General features: G+C 40.4%; 1 protein-coding gene across 1 annotated transcript in view; it reads left to right on the forward strand.

Annotated features, from left to right (window-relative positions):
* The first annotated feature begins 223 nt into the window (after positions 1–223).
* Positions 224–23,890, forward strand: part of LOC109473106 (potassium voltage-gated channel subfamily KQT member 4-like) — a 32,714-nt gene continuing 9,047 nt past the window's right edge. The window contains exons 1-7 of the mRNA XM_019773014.1: positions 224–792; positions 10,861–11,723; positions 16,131–16,221; positions 20,260–20,386; positions 21,189–21,364; positions 21,836–21,964; positions 22,587–22,697. Of these exons, the coding sequence (XP_019628573.1) occupies positions 721–792; positions 10,861–11,723; positions 16,131–16,221; positions 20,260–20,386; positions 21,189–21,364; positions 21,836–21,964; positions 22,587–22,697 (1,569 nt within the window). The 5' untranslated portion in view covers positions 224–720. The remainder of the gene's footprint in view (positions 793–10,860; positions 11,724–16,130; positions 16,222–20,259; positions 20,387–21,188; positions 21,365–21,835; positions 21,965–22,586; positions 22,698–23,890) is intronic.

The following is a 23,890-nucleotide window of genomic DNA, read 5'->3' on the forward strand; positions in this document are numbered from 1 at the left end:
ACATTGTACGTGGTGTCTTGAAGGGTAAAAAGATTATGTGGTGGAAAGGCATACAGAATTACAATTGTCACGACTTCGCAGAAGAGAGGATATTACGCACCGAAAGTAAACCACTGTCAACATTCACACACACAACTTTTACGGTACAGTGGGTACAACAAAACCCACTGTTTGTTTTTGGAGTCCAAAGGTAACTGCAGGAGTTTTGGGGAGTTTCCACTGTACTGTGGTGCACCACACGTGAGCACTAACTGATCAGTTCCATATGTGAAGTTCGGCTTGTGGCTTCACCTGACCAAAGGGAATTTTATGCTGCACCAGGCATCTGGTATCCAGGCTACAACAGCCTTGGAGGGTCTTGGAGTGTTCTGTCTGATTTGTTCAGCACAGGGCTATCCTTAGGCAGTGGCTCAATTGATGCAGCTGACTTTTCTACTAACAGAAACCACTAGCATATGGTGGGCAGGCTGGCACACTGTTAGCGCTGTAGATAAAACAGGAGCCGCAAAAGTGTTTCACCAGACTGTCCTGTACCCCAATCTCCAAGGAGATCCCTTTCGGAAGTTCCGGTGGCAAGACAGTATGCATTAGCCAGAGAAGGTTGCTGGTCCCCAACGGTTGGTGGGGGTACCAACAAAAAAACGGCCATATATAAAAAGCTAACGATCATTCCCCCACAACCTCTGCTTGGAGAGTACTGTACCCCTGATCACCACCACCATGTTTCCTACAAGAAGAGATGAGAGAGATACAGTTTGGGTCACCCGTGACTGGGAAGAAACACCACATCAGGTAAAACAAACTTGTGTGTCTGTTTAAGCCGTCCATGGAAGCTTGTGTGGTAAGCTCTGTGTCTTGTAAGGAAAACGTCTTTTGCAAATGTAGGACAGAGCTTGCAACAAAATTGTTTTAAGCTCTTTAGCCCTCTTTGTCATAAGTATACCAACATAGATGAACATTCAAGTTTTAAGCTCTGTGTACTGTAGACTGTAGAGAAAACTTTTCTTGCATTGTGATTCGTGAAACAAGAACACATAACAGTAACAGTACATGTGTCTGTCTGTGGTAGACTCTACCAGGCTTTGGAAGCAACTGGAAGAAATAGAAAACAAGAAGCCATAGGTGACAATTCTCCGTGAAGTATTATATATTGCAACAAAAAGAAGTAGCCATTGGCGACAATTCTCTGTGAAGTGTGATAAATCGAACAAAGAAAAATTGTTTAAACGCGCGTCGGCTCAGTCATCTTAAGACGCAACAACCAATCAGAGATGCGAGATGCCTACACGTGACGCGGGAAGGGCGCGCGATGCCCGAAATATTTTTGCGTCAATATTCAGCGCCGTGATTCAAGAGATTAATACCCGGAAACAATTTTTTTCTTGTTTTGAACGCATTAACATGCATTTACGCTAATCTAGTATGATTCAGGGTTACTTTTTTTTAACCTGCCATGGCCAGATTATCTAAAGATGTGTGTATTGTGTGTACAATCTATAGAAAGAGAAATGTACATCAGGTCCGATCATCCGATTTTCACGTTTCGGTTTTTTGGACTCGGTTCATGAACGTATTTTGGTTTGGCTCCTGGAATGTGCGAAAAAAAGGACTCCCGGGACTGTCTACAGGGAACACTTGCACATTCGCGGTGTATCAGGACAGCGCGACTGGTCGTCATTAGCGCAGTAACAGTTGCATAAACGGACGAAACCATTTCAAAGAAATGGGGATGTTTCGAAAATAAGCATTTACTCCAATATCAAAACAGCTACGGTAAAAATAAAAAGACGTGCATCATCCCGGACATAATGCAACACCACATGCGAAATTACACAGAAATGCGACGTACGGAAGAATGCGTTTTGGCTGCGAACATCTTCCAAAAAACTTGGCATCTCTTAACCATGGGCAAAAACATCTGGAACCACTTATAAAAACCACCCCGTATCTGCATGAACTTTTTTGAACCCCACTGCTATTCCAAACAACGCGTTTTTCTGGACCATTCCAATTCGCCTCGTAATTGTAGGGGTGCGTCTGCGATATTACATTGACCGCGAAAGCAGCAACGGCAAAAATACACATTCGTGCATCAACACGGGCATGCCCGCAGACGGCGTATAAAATTGCGTGCCGATTACACAAAGAGAACCCAGTGTTTTGACTGCGAACATGAAAAATCAGCCGATTACAACACTCCGTCCGGAGGTCCTGACCTCCTTCACGGAGTAACAAACGTGTGTCTGTATAAGCTGTACATGCATGGAAGCTTGTGTTGTTAAAGCTCAGTGTCATGTAAGAAAAACTTCTTTCGCATTGTGAAAAGAAGAAACAAGATATTAGGCTTTGAAAGCAGCTAGAAAGATTGGAAAATGTAAAATTTTGTAGACTGTAATCGTAATCATAAAAACAGATGGCAGGGAAGAAAACTTGAATATGACATTTGCTGAATTTACTCCATAAAACCAAGTTCAACCAGGCATAAACTAGGTCTTCAGACTTTGTTATCAAGTTTTTCAAGTTAGAACATACATGTATTTTTCAGAAATGTGAGAACCAACAAATTAAATTGGTGTGTCCTTTTGTGTATTTAATGGTCTATTTGTAGCAGGGATTACAAACACCTTCAAGCAGCTTATTAATTAAAGAGGATTAAAGGGAACCTTGACTTTTTTCCTGGTAGAAATAGGAAAGTAGTGTTTTGGTAGCTTCTACCAGGCTTCAGAAGCGGCTGGAAAGAGTAGAAATTGGCCAGATTGACAGATAACATGTCAGGGGGGTTGGTCAGAACTTGTCTGCTAAAGGAGTATTTGTGGCCTCCTTGAAATACTCCTTTAGCAGACCCTGGCATGTTTTCTGTCAATTTCTACTCTTTCCTGCCACTTCTGAAGCCTGGTAGAGGCTAGCATTTTTACCTTTGTGGGACACAATCTTTAAAAGCTGTTACAATGTTATATCAGTGCTGTCATTAGTTAGAAAGAATAACCAAAAGGTATATTTGAGAAGTCTACATTAGACACATTAGATGGGTTGTGTGTTTCAATAGCATGCACATAAGGACAGGAATGTGTGTACAGAGCTAACACTGTAAGAGAACACCCTAGTGTTTACTGACCTAGTTCTCATCATTGCTTTGAGAAAAGTATGTCACAACTTTTGAGTATAGGGGGCAGGGAAAATTCACTTATGGTACAGACTTTTACTAGACAAATGAAATGATCCCTAGTTAATTCTCTTGCTGGTTGTTTAAGTACGTGTGCCAGGTAGGTGATAATTCTGTTTACGGCTGTACCAATTTAATTTGTTGGTTCTCAGATTTTTGCAAGAAATGATTGAAGTGGGTGACTGAAAACAAGAAGAACAGACATGTAATAGCCCCAAATTTTAAATGATGCAATATTATATAAGAGCCACAAAGTCCAAATACCTGACTGGTTTGTAATTCAAACAATGAGTCTTCAACCTTTAATCTAATCAATACATTGATAACCTGAAAAACTGTAACAACCACAAAGACAAGGACTTTTGTCTTCGTGCCAAAAGTCTCAAACTTATACGAGCATTTGGAGGGTTGACTCAGAACCTGAATACTAAAAAACTACTGTATGAACATGTATATGTCTTTGAACATGTAATACTATATACAATGTATATATATTTCCTTTGAAAAAAAAATGTATTTGAAAACCAACAAATTAAATTGGTATGGACTAAGAAGTGAGCATGGATGGATAAATGTTTTGAACCAGTCTACTTGGTTATAAATTGCATGTTTGTTGTAAGTCGTACGTTGTGCATTAAGACCAGGTATTTAGCGGCCCTGGTGTGTTTGCATATATTGGTGTAGTCAGGTGTTAGACCTGTGTGTCTTTCCCACAAGTCTAGGGACTAACCAGAAGCTGGTATATGGTGGGTGCAGTGTATTTACAAATTTTAATGTAGTTGCAGCTACCGTCTCAAAATTTCTGCACAATTTGTTGTTTGCTGCTTTGCAATCTATTTTTTGAGCTGGCTGTTAATTATATCAGTTTATATGTTACAACTGGGGATTTACAAGATAATAACTTTATTGCACAACACTTGTACAGGGTACAAAGTATGGCATCTACTATACAATGTGTACATGTACATATTGACTACTAGTACACTTATATATGAGACTATGAAAAGTAGAACTACACAGAAAGTATTTCTCGTTTATGTAACTTGTGTACATGTACATGCATGTATGGTTAATATTTATAATCATAATTGCAGGGTAAAAAAAGCTAGCTATAAAACAAAACAGCCCAGTACTAGGCGGTAGCTGATTGTGCCTGAAGTGCATTATGTTTACAAATGCTTCAGTCGTTTCCTTGAACAAGTCATACACATTTTGTGACCAGTATTTTGAAGTGCTGGTACATAATCAAAATCAAACCTGTTGAGGCAATCACTTTTCAAGCCAGCCACCATGGAGAACATATTTTTTTCTCGTTCCTGAAAATTTTTCAGATAAAGCTGGTGTATTACGGGAGCTGGTGTGTTGCCCAGTGAAGGGCGGTTATACCGGCTATACCAATACAGATACAGAAAGCAACGTATCCAGCCAGAAGAAAATGAAGTGGTCAAAATCGAGAAATAATTGATACAATTGGTGTGGCCTAAATAAAGCAAGAAATTCACCAAAACTCTAAATATTTTGAAGAGGTTTGAGATCTCTGATTTCCTCTCCTGGCATGTGCTCAGTAACATCCCTAAGCTGGTTGGATCTGTCTCTTCAGTAGTTAGTAGGGGCGTGATACTCCAGGGCATACCACAAAAGCCTAGGCATTATATATTAGTGCACTATGCACCAGGCAGTGTTCTAGCCTAGCCTGGGTGCCATCCTCTGTAGTTTCCACCCAGTACTCCCTAATGTCAGTGGGCACCACAACTATGGAGGATGGCAGTCCCTGACTAGTTCTAGCCAGCAGCTGCCTTTCCGTCATTTTAAGGGATTTTGCTGCTCATGACAGACAAAAATCAGCGTGTAAAGATATGGAAAGAGATGTTATAATTAAAGTACTACATGTAGGCTTTAAGTCTACCACTAGTACCAGCAAAATTTTCCCCTCAAAATGTAGGAATAGTGTTTCAGAGGGTCAAGATTTCAAAATTTCATGGAGAAGCATACCCTCTGAACTGGATTGTCGCATTTGGTGCTTAACATAGAACGATGACAATGAACTTTTTAACTCCATAACAGCTGCTCTAAGCCAGTTGGATCTGTCTCCTAGTAGTTAGGAGGGGCGGGATATCCTGGGCATACCACACAAGCCTGGGCATTAGTGTGCTATGTACTAGTACGCTGAGTACGCAGGCTGTCTTTCTGTCATTTGACAGGATTTTGCTGCTCATGACAGACAAAAATCAGTCTGTAAAGATATGGAAAGAGATGCCATTAAACTAACCTTTAACAGTTTAAGTCTACCAGCCTGTCTCCTAGTACAGTAGTTATAAGGGGCGTGATACCCCCAGGCATACCACAAAAGCCCAGGCATTAGTGCGCTATGCCACACGTATATATCCGGCACTATATGTCCTTAGAGCTAAACAGTAATGTCGTAATTGATGAGGACCCTGACCCCTCTTGGGCCAGTCGGATGGTACATTCCAGACATTGTAGGAATAACTGTTTCCATTCAGGGCCTTTGAAGAAATTATGTTGATCTAAAATGAGTAGCTTTCATCTCTAGTCCCCTTTCCCAATAGCTGTGGACTGGTCTGTACTTGAAGTTGTCTGTATTTAGGAATTTGGACTTTGGAGGACTGGCCCATTATTTGGTAGGTGTGAATTCTTGGATGGATACTGTTAATGAGCAAGTTAATTACTAGGAGTACCCAATCTATTGACTCCTGATCCAGAAAGTTTTTTTTTCCTCATCTCAATGTTTGATGTAACAATATTTAGGCATGACAATTGTAGGGCGTCTTGGGGCATATTCCTCTGTGAAAATGTTGAAATCTTGTCTCCCTAAAACACATAGTATTTCCTTATTTTGAGGGGGAAATTTTGCTGGTAGAACATTAAGCTCAGTTAATGACATCTCATATCTTCAGTAGTCACCAATTTTTGTCAGTCAAAAAGATGATGGATTGGGCAAACGTTTTGTCAATCACAAGCAGCAAGTAAAGTTTCGTGGAATGATAAAAAGAGGGGCACTGGCCAGAATACAGTGTATATATTGAAAGTTTATTGCAAATACTTGCCCGAGGGCTAATTGCAGTTACAAACAACATAAGAAAGAAAATACAGTGGTATGTGAGACTATATCTACGTCTAGCATTATAGTTATATTCTACAACATACATGGGTCTAGTTTTACTGGGTTTGACTTCTTCTTTATATACTAAGTTGCCCCTTCAGTGAACTGTAACATGTTCTGGGCCTGTTTCTTTCTGTGATCCAGTCCAGACTGGTCGGTCTGCTGGTGTTGACAGACAGAGAAAGATTAGACAAGAGGACAGAGATAAAATTAAGGGTCTCCTTTCTATTTTAGACCTGCAGTATTTGGAGTGAGCTGGGAGTTTTCTGGCAATGTTGACATCATCTTTGTACAAACACCAGTTGGCTTCACTTTGATACAGTGCAGATATCAAACAATGAAATTTGTTGATCAAGAATGACCTATATAGTATAAAATATTTGGTTGTTTTCTATTTTAGACCCGCAGTACATGTATTTCCAGTGAGCTGGGTGTTTTCTTTAGCACCTGTGGTGTTTGTTACACTTACTTGATTAAGGCTGGAGACTGTTGACAGCTAGGAGAGATAAAAGTTAAGGGCTGGGAGTGAGATGTCACAAGGGGCACCAGAGTTGGAGGTTAGATGTTGAATTTATTTGGTTTTAGGCTTTCTGTACACTGAGTGTGAGCTAACTTTAAAGAAAAAAATAATTTTTTTGAGCAATTGTTCTGGGTTTTGGAAGGCAGGTGGTTCATGATTTTGATGTGGGTACAGTCTACCTTAGCCTTCTTGAGTTACAAAATGTACATGATTGCTACTGAAAACATAACCCTCTTAGCAAAGAATCGCTACATATCCAGGTACATGAAGTTGTGTGTGTGTGTTGACCCAACTTACTTTACTTTCTTTCCCTTATCGTCTGCCTTCAAAGGATGTGTGGCTGAAAGACACACAAAATGATCTAAAACAACAAATTTGCTGGTGATTAAGAGTCAATAGACAGGCTCCATGTTTTCAAAAAAACCCCAAGGCTGTCCATTAGGGTTAGGTTAAGCCAACAGCTTACTTCTAGGATGAAAAGTTTAAGGTGGTAACAAGGTATGCCTGAGCAGAGCACTTCTGCATGGGGGTGACTTATTTACTACTTAATAGTGTTACAGTTAATCTCCAATTAAGCAGATCCCTCTCGGTGGCAAAAAGACAGTATCAAATTGGCCAGACAGTATCCATTAGCCAGAGAAGCTCCATTAGCCACCGACGGGTGGGGATCAGGACAAAAAAAACGGCCATATATAAAAAGATAACGATCATTCCCCACAACCTCTGCTTGGAGAGTATGTTACAGTATGCATAGTTTGATTTTCTTTATTCAATTGAAGTTCACGTATGATGTTACAAGATGATAATTTATGAAGATTTGAAAGATATTGAAAATTTTATAACGTCATGATGATGTAATAAACAATGGACCAATTGTTTTACAAAAGTGGTTTCCCCATCCCTAACGATCCAAATGAATGTACAATGATAAATATTTTGATGAATGTATTATTGTACTGACTACAGCACAGATAGGCCTGTTGTCTGTGCTGGTTTTGAACTAGAGGTAGAATCTGACAAAAATGTCAGAAAGTTTCAATTTTCGTCTGTCAAAGGGGACGGAATGGTTAAAATGTTTGTCCATCCAGACTTTGTAGAAAAAATGCCATCCAAGAATATGGAAGGGCACTTACTTATAAAGAGCTTTAAACCAACATGTATATGTCAAGACATTTATCCCCAGGCTTAATTAGCAACTGACAGATGGCTCGTTAATTTAGTTCTTAATTAGCCATTAGATCTATTTGTGGCATTGAGGACTTTTAATTATTCAACAGATAACAGAACTGTGGTACATAATTAAAACATCACAAGTCACACGACATTTGGAGTTTTAATTTTTTCGTGAGTCTTTTGGATTTGTTGTCGTAAGAATGAACTAATGATTTAACCAGGAAGCCAGATCAAACTCTCCCAGGAATCAGAAGCTTTTATTTGACTCAGGATCAGTCTTTGATCTAAGTTTGTCTGGAGTTTTCATTTGTGTTTGATGTTTAGTGAGTTTCACACGTGTGAAAATATTAGGGTTCCGGGCAGACAAAATAGAAAACATCCTTTATTGTGTTTCACAACATTGTTGGTGCTACAAGTGCTGATGCCAAGTCAGAGAGTGTTGGAATTTTTGCCTCTGAGAAAATGTCAAAAACTTGTTTTGACATTTTAACATTTTAAGTTTAAACAACTGAGAAGAAAAGCTTTTCTTGGTAATAAAAATAGTTGTAAGTTCAGTGATTTTGGCAGGATCTTAACTTCTTATTAGGATTGGGAAAAGGAGTTTTTTCCATATTTTAACACTTTAATGATTGTACACACAGATTCCAAGTAATTCAGCAGTAGACAAAATTACAGGTGAGAAACAAAAGAACCAGTTGGGCAGGTTTTTGTAGGGTAATTCAGTGACTTCTGAAATTTCCTACCATCGCAAACTACCAATAGAGTTTTGCACTCACTCACTGGTGTGAAAGAATTTTGGTGACTGTACAAATTCGTGGAAACTTACTTATTAGTGTTCAAGTACAGGAAGGAGTTCAGCTGCGTAGTATGTACAAAACAGAGGGTCAGTGACATACATACGGGACTCTGGGTTGCACAACCAGTTTGGGTATGGCACGGGTGCCTTGAGGGGTGTTCGCATGCCCGCCAGATCGTTGCTTATGTGAAGGTACGGTAGATTTGTTTATTTGTGCAGGGACTTATTTTTTTCGCAGTAGAAGGAGTACATGTAAGGCTTTCACAGTATATTATAAGTTTATATTGCATGTGTGTACTACAAGGGAAATACTGTTTTGCAGTGTTGTGTCTTGAATTGGTGTAGTTTAGAGGTTACTGTGAAAATAAGACCCCTGCAAAGATTTCAAGACTTACAGTAAGAACAGCACAGCCCAGTCAGAAAGACGTATGGCAACAGGAAGAATGGTTCAGTGCTTGTTGCGTCGTAAAACTAGTGTCCACAGGTGTGTAAGTCGTGACTTGAATTTGTTGAAAGTCTTAAGAAGTGAAGGAACTGTTTGAGTGAGAGTTCAAGACAACAAGTTGTCTGCTGTTCCTTGTTGTAAGGTTTGTTGACTGTCCTTTGTTGTAATTTCTTACATTCAAATGTGTAATGATTGTACATGTGGTTGTATGGAGTCAGTACTGTGTGGCTGTTATATAATAGTGTTTGATACTTACGTGCTTATATGTGTGTGTACTATGCAGATACAAGTCTTAGAATATACGGTATGTAAGAGTACAGAACATGTACATGCCCTAATTTTCCCAGTTCTTCCTTGAATATAGTTTAATTCATGTGTTGAAGGTAAGTAGTTGTATTGGACAAGAATGCTGTTTTGGCATAGGTTTGTATGCTCATGAGTATTATACATAATCTACATATACATGTATAGTTGAAAGTTGAAACTTACAGTTAGAGGTTTGTTTCCCTCACTGTACTCAACATGGGGAATAACAACTTACAACGCATTGGTATGAGCATTGTAAAATTATGAGCATTGTAACTATTCTTATTGTATATTGTGCTTTTAAGCTACATATATAGCCCTTTATAATATATATATAGCCTCCAGATAAAATAGTTGGGCAGTGCTGGTCATATATCATTTTAGACAGCCCAATAAATCAAATTGAAACACTTGTTATATATATTCACTAATTTTGATACCGGACAATCCACTTAAAGTGTTCACTTCAGGTAGGTATAGTTATCTAGCATTGTAACTGTTCTTATGGTCCAGTCATGCACTTCATTTGATCCCAGGCATTTCACTTAAGTTAAAGTGGTCACTTCAAGTTAAGGTATCATGAGTTATGAGCATTGTAACTGTTCTTATTGTATATTGCCCAGTTAATTACTAGTGCTGGCCCTTTATAATAGCCTGACCAAATATGTAGTTGGGCATTCCTGACTGTATATCTTTTCATACATTCTAATAAATCAAATCAAAACACTTATGATAAAATGCACTTGATGTGACTCCAGACAATCCACTTAAAGTGGTCGCTTCAAGTTAAGGTATGGTTATGAGCATTGTAAGTTATTGTATATTGCCCAGTTACCAGTGCTAGCCCTTAATAATAGCCTGACCAAATATGTAGTTGGGCAGTCCTGACTGTATATCTTTTTATACAGCCCAATAAATCAAATCCAATTGATAAGTCCACTTGTCATGTGCACTTGATTTGATATCAGGCAATCCACTTAAAGTGGTCACTTCAGGTAGGTACATGTATATACAAAGTAATGAGCATTGTAACTATTCTTATTGTATATTGTCGAGTTGCCAGTGCTCAGCTATTTGTAATAGCCTCCAGATATGATTACAGCCAAATAAATCAAATCAAAACACTTGCACTTGATTTGGCACTGGACAATCCACTTGAAGTGGTGGCTTCAGGTAGGTACAAGAGGAGTGGAAGTTTCCTTGGCTGCAAACCAAGCATGACTGATTGACAGTTGAGTGCTATCTAGACTGTACTGTCTTGTGTGTTATTGACACTTTCCTACTAGTCCCAGTCTGACCAGTCTTTACTGACATGCTGTCACCTTTTTCGCAGGGCTCTTCAAGGCCTGACGCTTGCGAGGACGAAGACAAGGAGTGGTCAAGCCTTCTGAACGACAGAGAAGCAGTCAAAACTCATTCTGACCGGAAGAAGCTACCACAACCAATTCGAAAAACAACCAGAGCATTTGACAACAACGAGTGGTCAAGCCTTCTGACCGACAGAGAAGCAGTTAGAACAAGTTCTGACCAGAAGAAGCTAGCACAGCCAACTCAAAAAACAACCGGTCCTTTCCACTGGAAAGAAAACATACCCAGCAAAGTCTGGTTTCTGAGAGGCAAACGTAAAAGGCAGCAGGCCGGGGCAGTGCAATCGCAAACCAGTATTCCTCTTAGGCCTATACCAGACCTTACTACTGTAAGCATGGCTGGTAAACGGGTGAACTGGGAAGATGACATTTCAAACTCTCAAGAGACGTCAAATTCAGCAGAGACAATATCGATGGAAGATATGATCAGTGACCCAGGCCCTGCCGAGACCAGAGTTTCGACTCCTGGTAGCCCTCCACCCGGCTATGATACCTTACTGAGTGTTAACGGCCCTCGTGCTGTTGAAGATGAAGCTTCTATCGGTAGCAGCACTGATCGAATGTTTGCAGAGAGTGGCCTAACAGACGCACATCTTTGTAACGATGTTAAAGTAAGCGTAGAGGAGCCAGAAATGCGCTTAAGGCGCCGCGGCGCGCTGGACACTGAAGGACCAGATGGACAACCGCGAATGACGCTACTCGGAAAGCCGATTCCGCAGGTCACGCTCACACACAAGAACCGGCGGACGCTCTACATCAAGACGCAGATATTCAACTTTTTCGAGGTGCCGCAGAAGCAGTTGGGGAGCAAAGTGTACCTGGTGGTCATGTGAGTAATCACTACAGCTTAACGGCTTTAATTTCCAAACAAAGAACGATCTCATTAACTCTTCCAGACTTCCACTAACTTGACTACTATTTTACAAGGTTAATGAATCTTTAACCTTCTTGAGACATAGACTGAAGTGTTTCGGGAATATACTTAAAGAAGGGCTTAAAGTCCTTATATATTAAAACTACAGTTACTGTAGTGTCCCCCTCAATCTCATTCTTTGTACATCCACTTGCTCTAAGCTCTACATAATCTTCTTCTTAACTGGTTCACTGTCTCTATGGACACAAGTTTACTGTCCTTTTAAAGTGAAGCCTAACACTCATCCCACAGTAGACCTTGCTACTGAAAACCTAAGCTTGTAACAGTGGCCGACTTTTGACTGTTGTACTTTGACGCAAGTTTACATGTGCCTACTAGTTCTGATCACTGCACAATGGTAATGATGCCACATGTATGTAGTATCAGGTCGACTTGATTATACTGCTGTGTGGATCCCTAGGGGTAGGCAGCAGTCTGCTAGTCTTTACACCATGTTTCCAAGTGCCTCTGTCCAGCGGGTCCACACTGGCAAGGCCACACTCTCTAAGTCTAATGCCCCCCTTGACACAAAGATTCCTTGGTCTACCCCAGCCTCTGCTGCCTAAAGCAGCTGTTTGTAAGTTCTGTGAAACAGATAAACTCTCCCAATCTGATACTGGCCTGGAATAATATTGTTATCAAAGCCGTCCAGCTTTGCAATAACATACGAGATCGGCATGGAATTTCACAAATCTCTATCAAGACGAAAAGAATGTCTAAAAGTAGATCGAGGAGTGTATAAACATCTTGACAAACACTGTGGCACATACCAGTGGTGCTTACGACATTATACTTGCTGGGAGGAATCTTTATCAAAATCTTTATCCCTGGACTATTTTGGTCCACATTTTTAGTGTCTGTAATTCCTTATTTTTTCATGGTACTTTTATGTTCACTGTTTTCACTGGCGCTTCTGTACCATCAACTTATCATTACAGTTAATGTATAATTCCTGTACTTTCGTTTTCCTGCACCTGTCGCCACCGTGAATATGTAGTTCCGTGAACACATCCATTTTTCTCAGACCATGAACTTTTGCTACTGTGAACATTAAGTGAATTACAGTATTTTTCTGTAATCTAGTTATTATAGGCATCCTTCCATCTGGAAAGATATATTTGCTAAGTGACACATAAAAAGATATGATTTACAAAATGTAAGTCTTACTTAAAAATAGCTCTCAAGTAAGATTTTCAGCAACTGATGCTGAATTAGGGTAGTATGGGTTAGGGTTGATCCATACAAGTACTGCATCGAAAATGACCAGAAAATTGAGTTTAATCTGTTTGAAAATCTTGTTTTGCTGTCTCTTAATTGCTTTAAGTGCCTGTTGGAAAGGTACTTGTTTAAGATTTTATCTTCCATACATTCCTCAGACATGTCAGAAGTACTTGTCGTGATGACTTACAGCAAACAAAGACTTATTATTGTCTACCTGAGAGTACATGTGTCTGGGGTACTGGGGCACACCAGATCCTACAACACGACCAGAAAATTGAATTTTAAAAGTTTTACTGTCCTGAAATTGCTTTGGATGTCTTTAGAAAGGAGCCATAAGTTCTTGTCATATGAACAATGACTTGTCTACCTGCAGTGCATGTACCTGGGGCACTAGGCCACACACCTGCAAAATGACAAAAAAATTGAATGTTGATAACCCAGTTTTAGCCTGAAATTGCTGAAGAAGCAACAATTTTGTATCACACACATGCAGCTGAGAAGCACTTGTCATGAACGAACAATGACTTATTGTCTATGTTTTGTACCTGTGCATATACCTGGGACACTGGGACACACACCTGTGGATGTATGACAACAGGTACATTTCTCCCACCTGTCAACAAGGACTGGTATTTCCTCAAGCCATGTAAAACTCTGAAAACAAAACAAAAATGATTGATTACAACTGCAACAGTTTTTGGGACTGAATAACAAAAGTTCTTTATTCACGAATTCTTGTTTAACAAGAGTCGCATTTCCATCTGTCATCTTCATCAGAGCAATTATGACTGGTTCACTGACATTTGCACTGAAGAAAGGTGGTTCTTTAAACAACCACTCAAAGAAGTGGTTTTGAATAAAGAACTTCTATTCAATCATTCACCAACCTGAATGATGAATTTTAATTTATGGAGTTTTTGGGACCGCCAAAGTTTAAAGTTAGATCATAAGTGACAAGAAGTTAAAAGTTCTAACTTTACTTTTAAAGGGAATAACATTTACTCTTGACAGATCTAAATCGAGACTCTGATCAGGATTTCTATAGCATGGCCAATTCTACATGTAACATCTGTGTCCATAATATCACCATAGTCCATAATATCGCCACCTTGAGAAATAGTGTGCTTAAGGATATTTTTACTGCAACATACCCTAGGTATGTACATCTGAGGTGTGCAGGAGTGCATACCAAAAGTATGTTGCAGTAAAAATATCTTAAAGCACACTGTTTCTCAAGGTGGTGATGTTATGGGCCTCGGTGATATTATGGATACAGATGATACATAACAGATCTCTACCCTGACATTTGATTATAAGTTACATATGTTCATGCCACGTGTGACCAGCACCAAGTTTATTGATGTGTTATAATTCAGCCTCAGGACCTCAAGGATATACCCTTTGGGAAGAAGACCTCTAACCTTTCACACAGTCCTTTCCTTCATGCTGAAATGTCAAATAATTTGTATGATTGTCAACGGTTAATCGTTAGATGGGTTAGAAACAATTACCGTCACCTATACAGTAAAGATCATGAGTTAACCATGTGTTGGCATGCGTTGTATTCACTAGGGCCCCATTCCCATTAGGATGAAATTGTCTGGATCAAACTGAATTGATTCGCTTTGATCCGGCTTCAATCTGGTTTGATCTGGTTCAAACTGGCTGGAAGCAGACAGTTTTATCCTTATTTTTTTTTTATTTATTATTATATTTAATTAGTGGGAATAGGGCCTAAGATCCAAACTGGATATGTGTCTTTTGCCTTGTCTTTGTCTTCATTGCAAAACAACATATTATAAAAGGTCAGATGTTATGTAAAGTTCTAGGTCAATGACCTGCCCCTATTGTATTCACTGTGCATGTACATCATACTACATTGCACTTAGTAATACATGTAGTACAGTACTTGTATATCACTCACTTCAAGTGTCTGTTCTTCATAGACAGAGTTGCATCAAGCAACTCTACAGCAAAGTCATTGCGAAGAAAATTGGTCTTTTGTTACTATGACACAGGCTGATATTGACTGCACTTGGAAATATATTTTTTTAGGTAGTAAATTTAGGTTAAATTCTATTATATGCTAGTCTAGTACAACGTACATCTCATTTCATATCTTATGTTCTATCACACCTATGTACTAGTAGACTGTACTATCTTTAAGTTAGAAGTATGTGCTCAATCTATAGTATGTTCCAAGAACCCTGTATCATGTATATACAATGTATAACCCTATATAATACATGGATATACTAGTAATTGCTGGCTTTCTATAAAAGCGCTAACCAAATTCTCCTGCAGATTAGAATTCTATCTTTTCTATCTCTGTTCCAAACTAATCCACACACAACTTCCATATATGAAGGTCTGGGTAGTTTTCTGGGCCAAAGCGTTATGATTGGGCCCACTGTGCTGACAGTTGCAGAGATAAGAGCATTAGTGGTGACTGAGTGATAAGTATAGATAAAGTGGGCCTGTTTCCTGCACACTTGTGCCATGCTGAAAGCTTGTGACTGGGGTTTGAAACATGCTTGACATTCTCCAACTGGCTGTATAGCCAAGTGTTACACCTGCTACCTATGTATAACCCTTACACCAATACAAAATATATATTCAACTTCCATATGCATCACAGTACTTTCTGTCTATTGCTACAAAAGTTGTTAAGCCTGTACCAGGCTTCAGAAGTGGCTGGTAACAGCTGAAGGAGTTACATTAGTATTACAGAAAGTGGGGCTGTTTCCTCTGCACTTGTGCCATGCTGAAAGCTTGTGGCTGGGGTTTGAAACATGTTTGACATTCTCCAACTGGGGCTGCCATGTGTGTACACCTGCCCCCTTTCCTCAGCACAACATACAATTTCATGTACATGTACATGCACCACTCTATCACAGTAACTGTTGTAACTTTCTATTGTAAGAAAAAACTCAAACTTTCAAAGTACATGTACCTGATTACAACACGCTACACACACCAACATCATTATTATTGTCATGAATACATTATAGTTACTAATACTGCATAATTCTAGTCAAAGTGAATAAAAATTTGCTTTGTTTACGTCTGAAGTTTAACTTAACGTTTTGCACTATGTTTCAGTTTCCTGCTAGTGTTCCTGTGTCTTGTACTGAGTGTTTTTTGTACCATCGAAGACTACGAAGAAACATCCAACCATGTGCTTTTTATCATGGTGAGTACTTCAAGGATCTTACTTGGAATTGTTGTGTGGCATTAAACTTTGAAGATTGCTGAAACAATCATTATATTTATGGCACAAGTAGGGTGCGCAATATGGCAATGTGCATGTGTGTGATGATCATGATGCACAAATACTAGTATACAAGTACATGTAGTGTCATTTTGGTACAGTATATGGTATTGGTGCACATGTGTTTGGTGAATACATGCTTAGCTATGCATATGTCTCAAATTGCGCTGACGTGGCAAAATGTGGCGATGCATTAGGATGACTGACATACAGACAGACTTCTATGGCTAATATCAAGTTCAGTAGCGGTATGCATGGAATGATATATCCAGTTGTGCCATTGATAATGATATTTACATGGTACAAGCGACAAGATGTGCATATGTTCTTTAAGCTATTAGTAATTTTGTTTGTATGTGCCTGCCTGTGTTACAACTGTACATGACGTTGTGAATTAAGGGGCATGTTTACCATTTCATTGAACTGCACTGCAATTTTCCCAGCATACTGGATAGCGTTTTGGATACTGCCCGGCGAATTTGATACTGCATCATAGCCACCAAATGATCTGCTTGAAGATGATGATTTTCTTGGAATTGGTCCATTTGTATAATGTGTTGTTATGAGTGAGTACATTGTAGTACTAGCTAGCTAGTGATCTCACTTCCTACTGTGGTTGTGTTTGTAACAGGTGCATGGATCACCCCCCATGTGTAAATGTACAGTAGTAAGCATGCATGTCGGCAGAACGTACTGCGCCTGCGCAAAACCCTGATTTTTCACAGTTTTCGTTGGATTTTTGCATGAGAATTTTACCTGTTGCAGACAATATCTTTTCCAAAACAACATTTGAAAAGTACAGACGGGATGTTAACCTCATTTACATGAATACAACCTTATATGAGACGTTCTGCCGAAGTGCTATGCATAATACATTCGCGCAGGTACAGCACATTCTGCCGACATGCTAGTACTGTAGTATACGTAGTTACTCACACAGTCCAATGTTTATATGCTGTGTCACTAGTGCGAAAATGACACCAATGGAACTAGTGACAATCTCCCAAACAACTGTACAAAATCAGAGGAACAGGACAAATTACCCAATCAGGCGCTCTATGTCATGGTAAGTATTCTGCGTGGTTGTCTCGTGCCATGTGATTGGTTGGCTTTCTAGTCTCGTGCCATGTGATTGGCAAGCTGTCTCGTGCTATGTGATTGGTTGGCTTTCTTGTCTCGTGTGGTGCGATTGGTTGGCTGCTCTTGTGACGTGTGATGAGCTCTGAATGCACAAAAGCTTCAATCCCATGTTGCATAGCAGTTACCCATAATGCACAGCAGCTGCAAGCGATGCACAGTGATGTGGCCTGATGTTGTAGTTAGGCTTTAGGACAGAAGATGGTTTGGGGCCACCAATATGCGTAGAACTTTTACACTAGTAAGCTGTTTATGTATCTCGTGGTGAATTAATTTTCGCAGTGATCCATGTCACTCTTCACCAGTGTTCTAAGCCAGTCTGAAATTTTTTCTGTCATCTGAAATTTGTTTGACGACTAACATCATGTCAAGGGCCAATTTAAGGCACATCAATCCTAGAGGGAACCATTGTATGCCCCCTTGGAAAATTTTGAAATTTTTCCTGGTTTTAATGTCATCTTTCCACATCAAAGATTATGTATTGGGCAAAATTTTTGTTCCTCAAACTTCCACCAAATGATGGAAAGGCGGATACTGGCTAGGCTAGAACACTGGGTGTACATGTCATACATTTATGTTCAACTGGAGTCAGCCGTGTACAAATAGACCAGACAAACCATTAATTTGAGCTGATGCCATCCTTGTTTGCAAGCTCCAGATAGTACAGACCCATATGCGGCATGGAAAGCAAGAGTGTGCATGTAACATTACTACTATGTCGTATTACTCATATGGCCCAATACCACTTTGATGTTACAGAGCCAAATTTGAGTGGTCCTAGTCTGTTTAGCTCAGTGCATGACTCTACTTGTGGGTGTTGTCATTGTCTGTAATGCCACCTATCTGGTCTGCATGAATTGCACAAGTCTTGTGGAACAGTCTGCTGATTTCCATTTAAACAGTTTACGGCATTATTAGCAAACTTTTTTGGTATATAAATTTTAAATATACATTTGTAAGACTAATAGACAATCTTCATAGTTTCAGTGCCAAAGGACAGTCTTATTACTATATAGCTTAAAAGTTTTAAGTCTGCTTGCCAATGAGACTATTAGTACAAAACAACTTTTTATTTTAATTGAGAAAATTCATTTTTGTAAGCTTTTTAAGTAGTTTTCACTTCTAGAGTTATTGAAACATTGCATGGGGACACTCATGTCAGTAGAAACTGACGTATTATAGATCTCACAGATAGAAACTTCCATTTTCTCACTTGATATTTAATTATAAGCTTTGAAATGATTTCTTCTAACATTTTCCTGAAGGTCTGTACCCCTGGCCGTGTCAATCGGATTGTGGTAATTTCTGTAAGTTGTTGTTGCACTCTGGCTGCTCTTCCAGCCAAACCTGTACAGTACACTGCAAATGAACCAGAGAACTGTGAGGCACTGTTGGGAAACAGTGTTGGATTTTTTCTCGGATGAAAACTATGGATGAATCAACCTACCCTGGAAGCCAGACTAGTATTGGGCCATTAGCCATTTTCCTTCGGCAGCCAAGAGGCCTTCGCCCGCCGGTCTAAATTACCGCTACAGGTAGTTGAGCCCGAGGGGGTTTGGCTGGCCCTGGGCTCAACTCCCCTAGTGGTAATTTCGTAGCCCCCACCAGGCGTTTCTACGGGAATACGGATCATAGAATTTGGCAAAAAAGAGAATAAAATGGGCCAGGGGAGTCCGGCGGCGGGGAGGTAGTTTCTTTCCCTCCGAACTGCGCGGCCAGTCAAACCTACAAGGCGGCCAAACTCCCCCGGCAAATATCAATCTCCTATATATAGCCAGCGTAGTCAGCCTGGTAGAGACTAGTAATTTAGATAGGCGGGAGAAGGGCTTCTGGCTGCCGAAGGAAATAGACTAACGGCCCAATACTAGTCTGGCTCGCAGGGTAAAATAAACCACTTGTACTGCTATGATGACACCCAAAGCATGAAGTTTGTTTATAATTACTGTCACCTATCCTTTCATCTGCATGACACGATTGTCCCCAATGTTCCCCCCAACTTTTGATAGTTAGAGTCTTAGTGCTCTAGAGTGTGGCACACTGGGTATATAGAAAAGGCGAAAACAAATGAAAACAAGTGAAAATGAGCAAAATCAAGCAAAAAGAAGCATACAGGAGTGAAATAAGGCAATACAATGTAAAACCAACATAGATCACTGATGCTTGATATTTCACTTGTTTTTGCTCATTTTCACTTGTTTCATTCCTTTTCGCAAGTTCTGTACACCGTGGAAAAATTTATGTATTTAGGATAAACCTATAATGAATGCATCCTATCCTGTTGCTACGCCATCCCATTCTGGCAACAGTTTTGTCTTCCTCTGATCCCTTCCTTCCTGAATTTTCGTAGCAACATTTATTTCAAAAATGAAAAAGACTTTTTTCTCAGTGCTTGGCATGTCAACTTGGTACACCTGATTTCTTGGAGATGCAACATGCAATCTGCATGAGATGCAGTACTAGGAACCTCTACACCTACGCGTGTATATAGTTCTTTTACACAACCAAACTTGTCTCGCCTTGCTTAAGTTTCGGTGTCTATCACACACTTTCCTCAGAGCTTCTGAGTTCTGCTTATTACCACTATATGTAGCCGAATTGTACATTTATGTCGCACTTTTGCATTTGGGAGAACACAATCCCAAATGTATAGCGGCGAGAAGCAGAATTCCAGTCAGAAGCTCTGAGGAAGGTGTCTAGATCTGACAGACACCAAAACGTAAGCAGGGTAAGACAAGTTTGGTTGTGTCAAAGAAAACTACTATATCCAGTTCTTACATCATAGCTCTGACTGTAAGTTCTGAATGTGTTGAATGTATGTTTCAGGAAATCATCATAGTGATTGTGTTTGGGATGGAGTACATACTGCGGATGTGGGCAGCCGGGTGCCGCAGTCGGTACCAGACCTGGCGCGGACGGTTACGCTTTGCAAGGAGACCGTTTGTAATTATAGGTGAGTTTCCGTTCTAAACCTGTTGCAACTTTTAAAAGTTAAATTTGTAAAGATTTATTATTTGATTAATGAAATTTGGGTAATAAAAGGTGTTACATAACCATTTGTGATTATAATTTATCGGTCAGTTTTCATTCTACAACTGTTCCAAGTTTGAAAAGATAAATTTGACAAACATGGATAGCCAACCCATACATAGACAAACATGCCTGTCCTTGGTGCTGAACACCATCCTCACACAGGCAAACATGCCTGTCCTTGGTGCTGAACACCATCCACACACAGACAACATGGCCTGTCCTTGGTGCTGAACACCATCCACACACACACACATGGCCTGTCCTTGGTGCTGAACACCATCCGCACATAGACAAACATGCCTGTCCTTAGTGCTGAACACAACCCACAGTTTAAACTTTTTTCATAGAAACAATAATATTGGCTACAATAATGCTCATAATGACTTCTACCAATACAGGCAAAACCGGTCGTGTGACAGGCTGAATAAAAGTTCTAAACAGGAACTATGCGGTCCAGATGTCTTACTGAGGGACAACTGTGTGTGCAAGATGTCAGTTAGCTGAGGAATGAATCCCCTCTACTATATATAGCTATTTCTAGTGTTTTGTGTTACATGTACATTTTCTATGTCTGGTTGCAGACCTGGTGGTGATCGTAGTGTCTGTGGTGGTGCTGAGCCTCGGTTCCCATGGAAATGTGTTTGCTGCGTTGGCGCTGCGTTACAGTTCAAACTTCTTTAATGTTATATCCCTCCATCCCTCCTTTTTGTATCTGATTGCAGACCTGGTGGTGATCGTAGCGTCTGTGGTGGTGCTGAGCCTGGGTTCCCATGGAAACGTGTTTGCTGCGTCGGCGCTGCGAGGTCTGAGATTCCTGCAGATTCTGCGCATGGTCCGCATGGACAGGAGAGGGGGCACCTGGAAACTGCTGGGCTCCGTGGTCTGGGCACACAGACAGGTGAGTTGGTCTATGGGGGGACCCTGAAACTGCTCCAATCTGATAAGCATAAGGATAAGCACGTCAGCTGAATATACAGAGCTTGTACGAGACTCGGATTTTTCACGGTTTTTGTTGGATGCTTATTTCTTTGCATATGACATGTACATATTAAATATGTACACAGAACATACTGCTCCTGTATTAAACCCCTATTGTGCAAAACACATTGGCAGAATGTCTATAGACATTCAAATGTTGTATCAGAAAAGAATCATCTTTAACAGGCAAAGTTCTGGTGCAACGTTGACCAAACATCCAATAAAACAGTCTAAACTTTGCTTGCTGCACATAATGAGGAGGACCAATGATGATGATGTACGTTGTGTACAATATAATTGTCAGAAACTGTTCACTGACAGATATACATGTAATGCTGGAAGTTATAACTGTATTACTTAATGTGATATTTCCTCCTTGTTTTTTCTCCAGGAGCTTCTGACCACGGCGTATATCGGCTTCCTGGCCCTCATTTTTGCCTCCTTTTCTCTCTACCTCATTGAGAAAGATGAAAACCCGGAGGACTTCGGCAATTTTGCAAAAGCACTTTACTGGGGAGTGGTGAGTTTCTTACAATACCGGTATTTCCTTTCAGCTTCTCAGCAATTTAGCAAAAAAAAAAACATCTTCAGAATCTGGTCAACGTCAATAGTGCTTAACGGAAGATTGGTGAGTATGCATATTTGAGATCTGTACTGTATCAGACTTTCAGTGATGTAGACACCAGATTCATTGTTTGCACAAATGTCATTGCAACATTGCCAACATTTGTAGAATTCTTTCATTTGACATGGACTGTGACATTATGAAAGCGCAGTAGACAAGCATAATCGATGACACAAAATGCCAAAATTAACGCTTTTTACAGGGAAACTCCAGAGCTGCAATGTGAGATTGAACTTGACATAATTTTTTTAAAGCACCTGCATGCCTTTTTTGATTGTCATAAAAATGGCTGAATTTTTTAAGTGGCTTTTACATGTAACATACACAATCATGATTGTTTCTAACAGACATATAATTGCCTTGATAAAGATGACAGACTGTCGGCAAGTGGTTGTGAATAAAGGACTTTGTATAGCTTGGTATAACAATGCTTACCATCTATACCATCTTACCTGCAGCAGCATGCATATGGCCTGACTAACCCGGCGTGTTTTGTCCGTCCGCGCTCCACACACAGATCACGCTGCTAACCGTAGGCTATGGTGACGCCACTCCTGACACCTGGCTGGGCAAGCTGGTGGCGGTCGGGTTCTCCCTGCTCGGTATTTCCTTCTTCATGCTCCCCGCTGTAAGTAAGAACACAGCAGGGGAGGTGTGAGGGAGGGGGAGGGGGGCACACGGACGACCTTGGGTACGATCTGAGTGAGTCTGACCTATGACTCTCTCTCTGTCCCTCTCTTAGTCAGTCTCCAAAGACTACAACTTAACTGTGCAAAAACAGAATGGAACAGCTCATTTACAAATTGAATTCGAGCTCAAATTCAAAAAACAAAATATTCCAAAAGTTTATTATTCAAAGGACAAGTTGTTGTATCATTTATGATCACCAATATCGGCAGAATCCTCAAGCTGACCGAAATCTATCACACTACAGTTGTCCTTCAGTAAAACATCTGGAGCCGCATTAATGTTGTTCCCGTTTAGAACTTGAAAAGTGTTCCATGAAGTCTTTATCTTACCCAAGGTCACCGTAGGTTACTACGGTAACTGCCCTCCCCCTGTCCCGCACTCCGACCCCGTCCGACGGAACGTCGACCTTTAACCTTCCCCTCCAATCTCTCCCGCAGATTACCTTGACTACCGTTGGTTACGGCGACGCGACTCCCAACAGTTGGCAGGGCAAGCTGCTGACCGTAGTGTTTGGGCTGTGTGGGATTTCCTTTTTTGCCCTTCCGGCCGTAAGTTAGCAAGAATCATGTGTAAGGCCGGCCAGGATTGGTCGGTCAGCATGTAAAAGTGGCCAGGATTGGTCGGTCAGCATGGGTGTAAGCTAGGCTGGCAAGAATTGGTCGGTCAGCATGTAAAAGTGGCCAGGATTGGTCGGTCAGCATGGGTGTAAGCTAGGCTGGCAAGAATTGGTCGGTCAGCATGTAAAAGTGGCCAGGATTGGTTGGTTAGCATGGGGTGGCAGATGTAAAAGCAGCCAGGATTGGTGGGTCAGCATGGGTGTAAGCAAGGTTGGCCAGGATTGGTTGGTTAGCAGTAACTGGTTTTGCAGGTGCCATAAAGTTGCAAGGCATGACAGGAAGAGAACTGCCCTCGGTTTTGTGAGAATGACTTCCATATGTTTAGGAATGGATGAAAAACTGCTGTGTATGCGTGCATGATACAAAAATGCATTTTGTCACACTGCAAAGTTCTGGATGCATGATCTGGTCTGTAAGGATGCATGAATGTATGGGGTGGGATCACCCTTCAGCCTTTGGCCGTCATTTGACTATGGGGCGATCTGACCCTATACAGTCTGGAACCTTGGGTTAG

This window comes from Branchiostoma belcheri, unplaced genomic scaffold (assembly GCF_001625305.1).
Source record: "Branchiostoma belcheri isolate BF01 breed outbred unplaced genomic scaffold, Haploidv18h27 scaffold29, whole genome shotgun sequence".
NCBI lineage: Eukaryota > Metazoa > Chordata > Leptocardii > Amphioxiformes > Branchiostomatidae > Branchiostoma > Branchiostoma belcheri.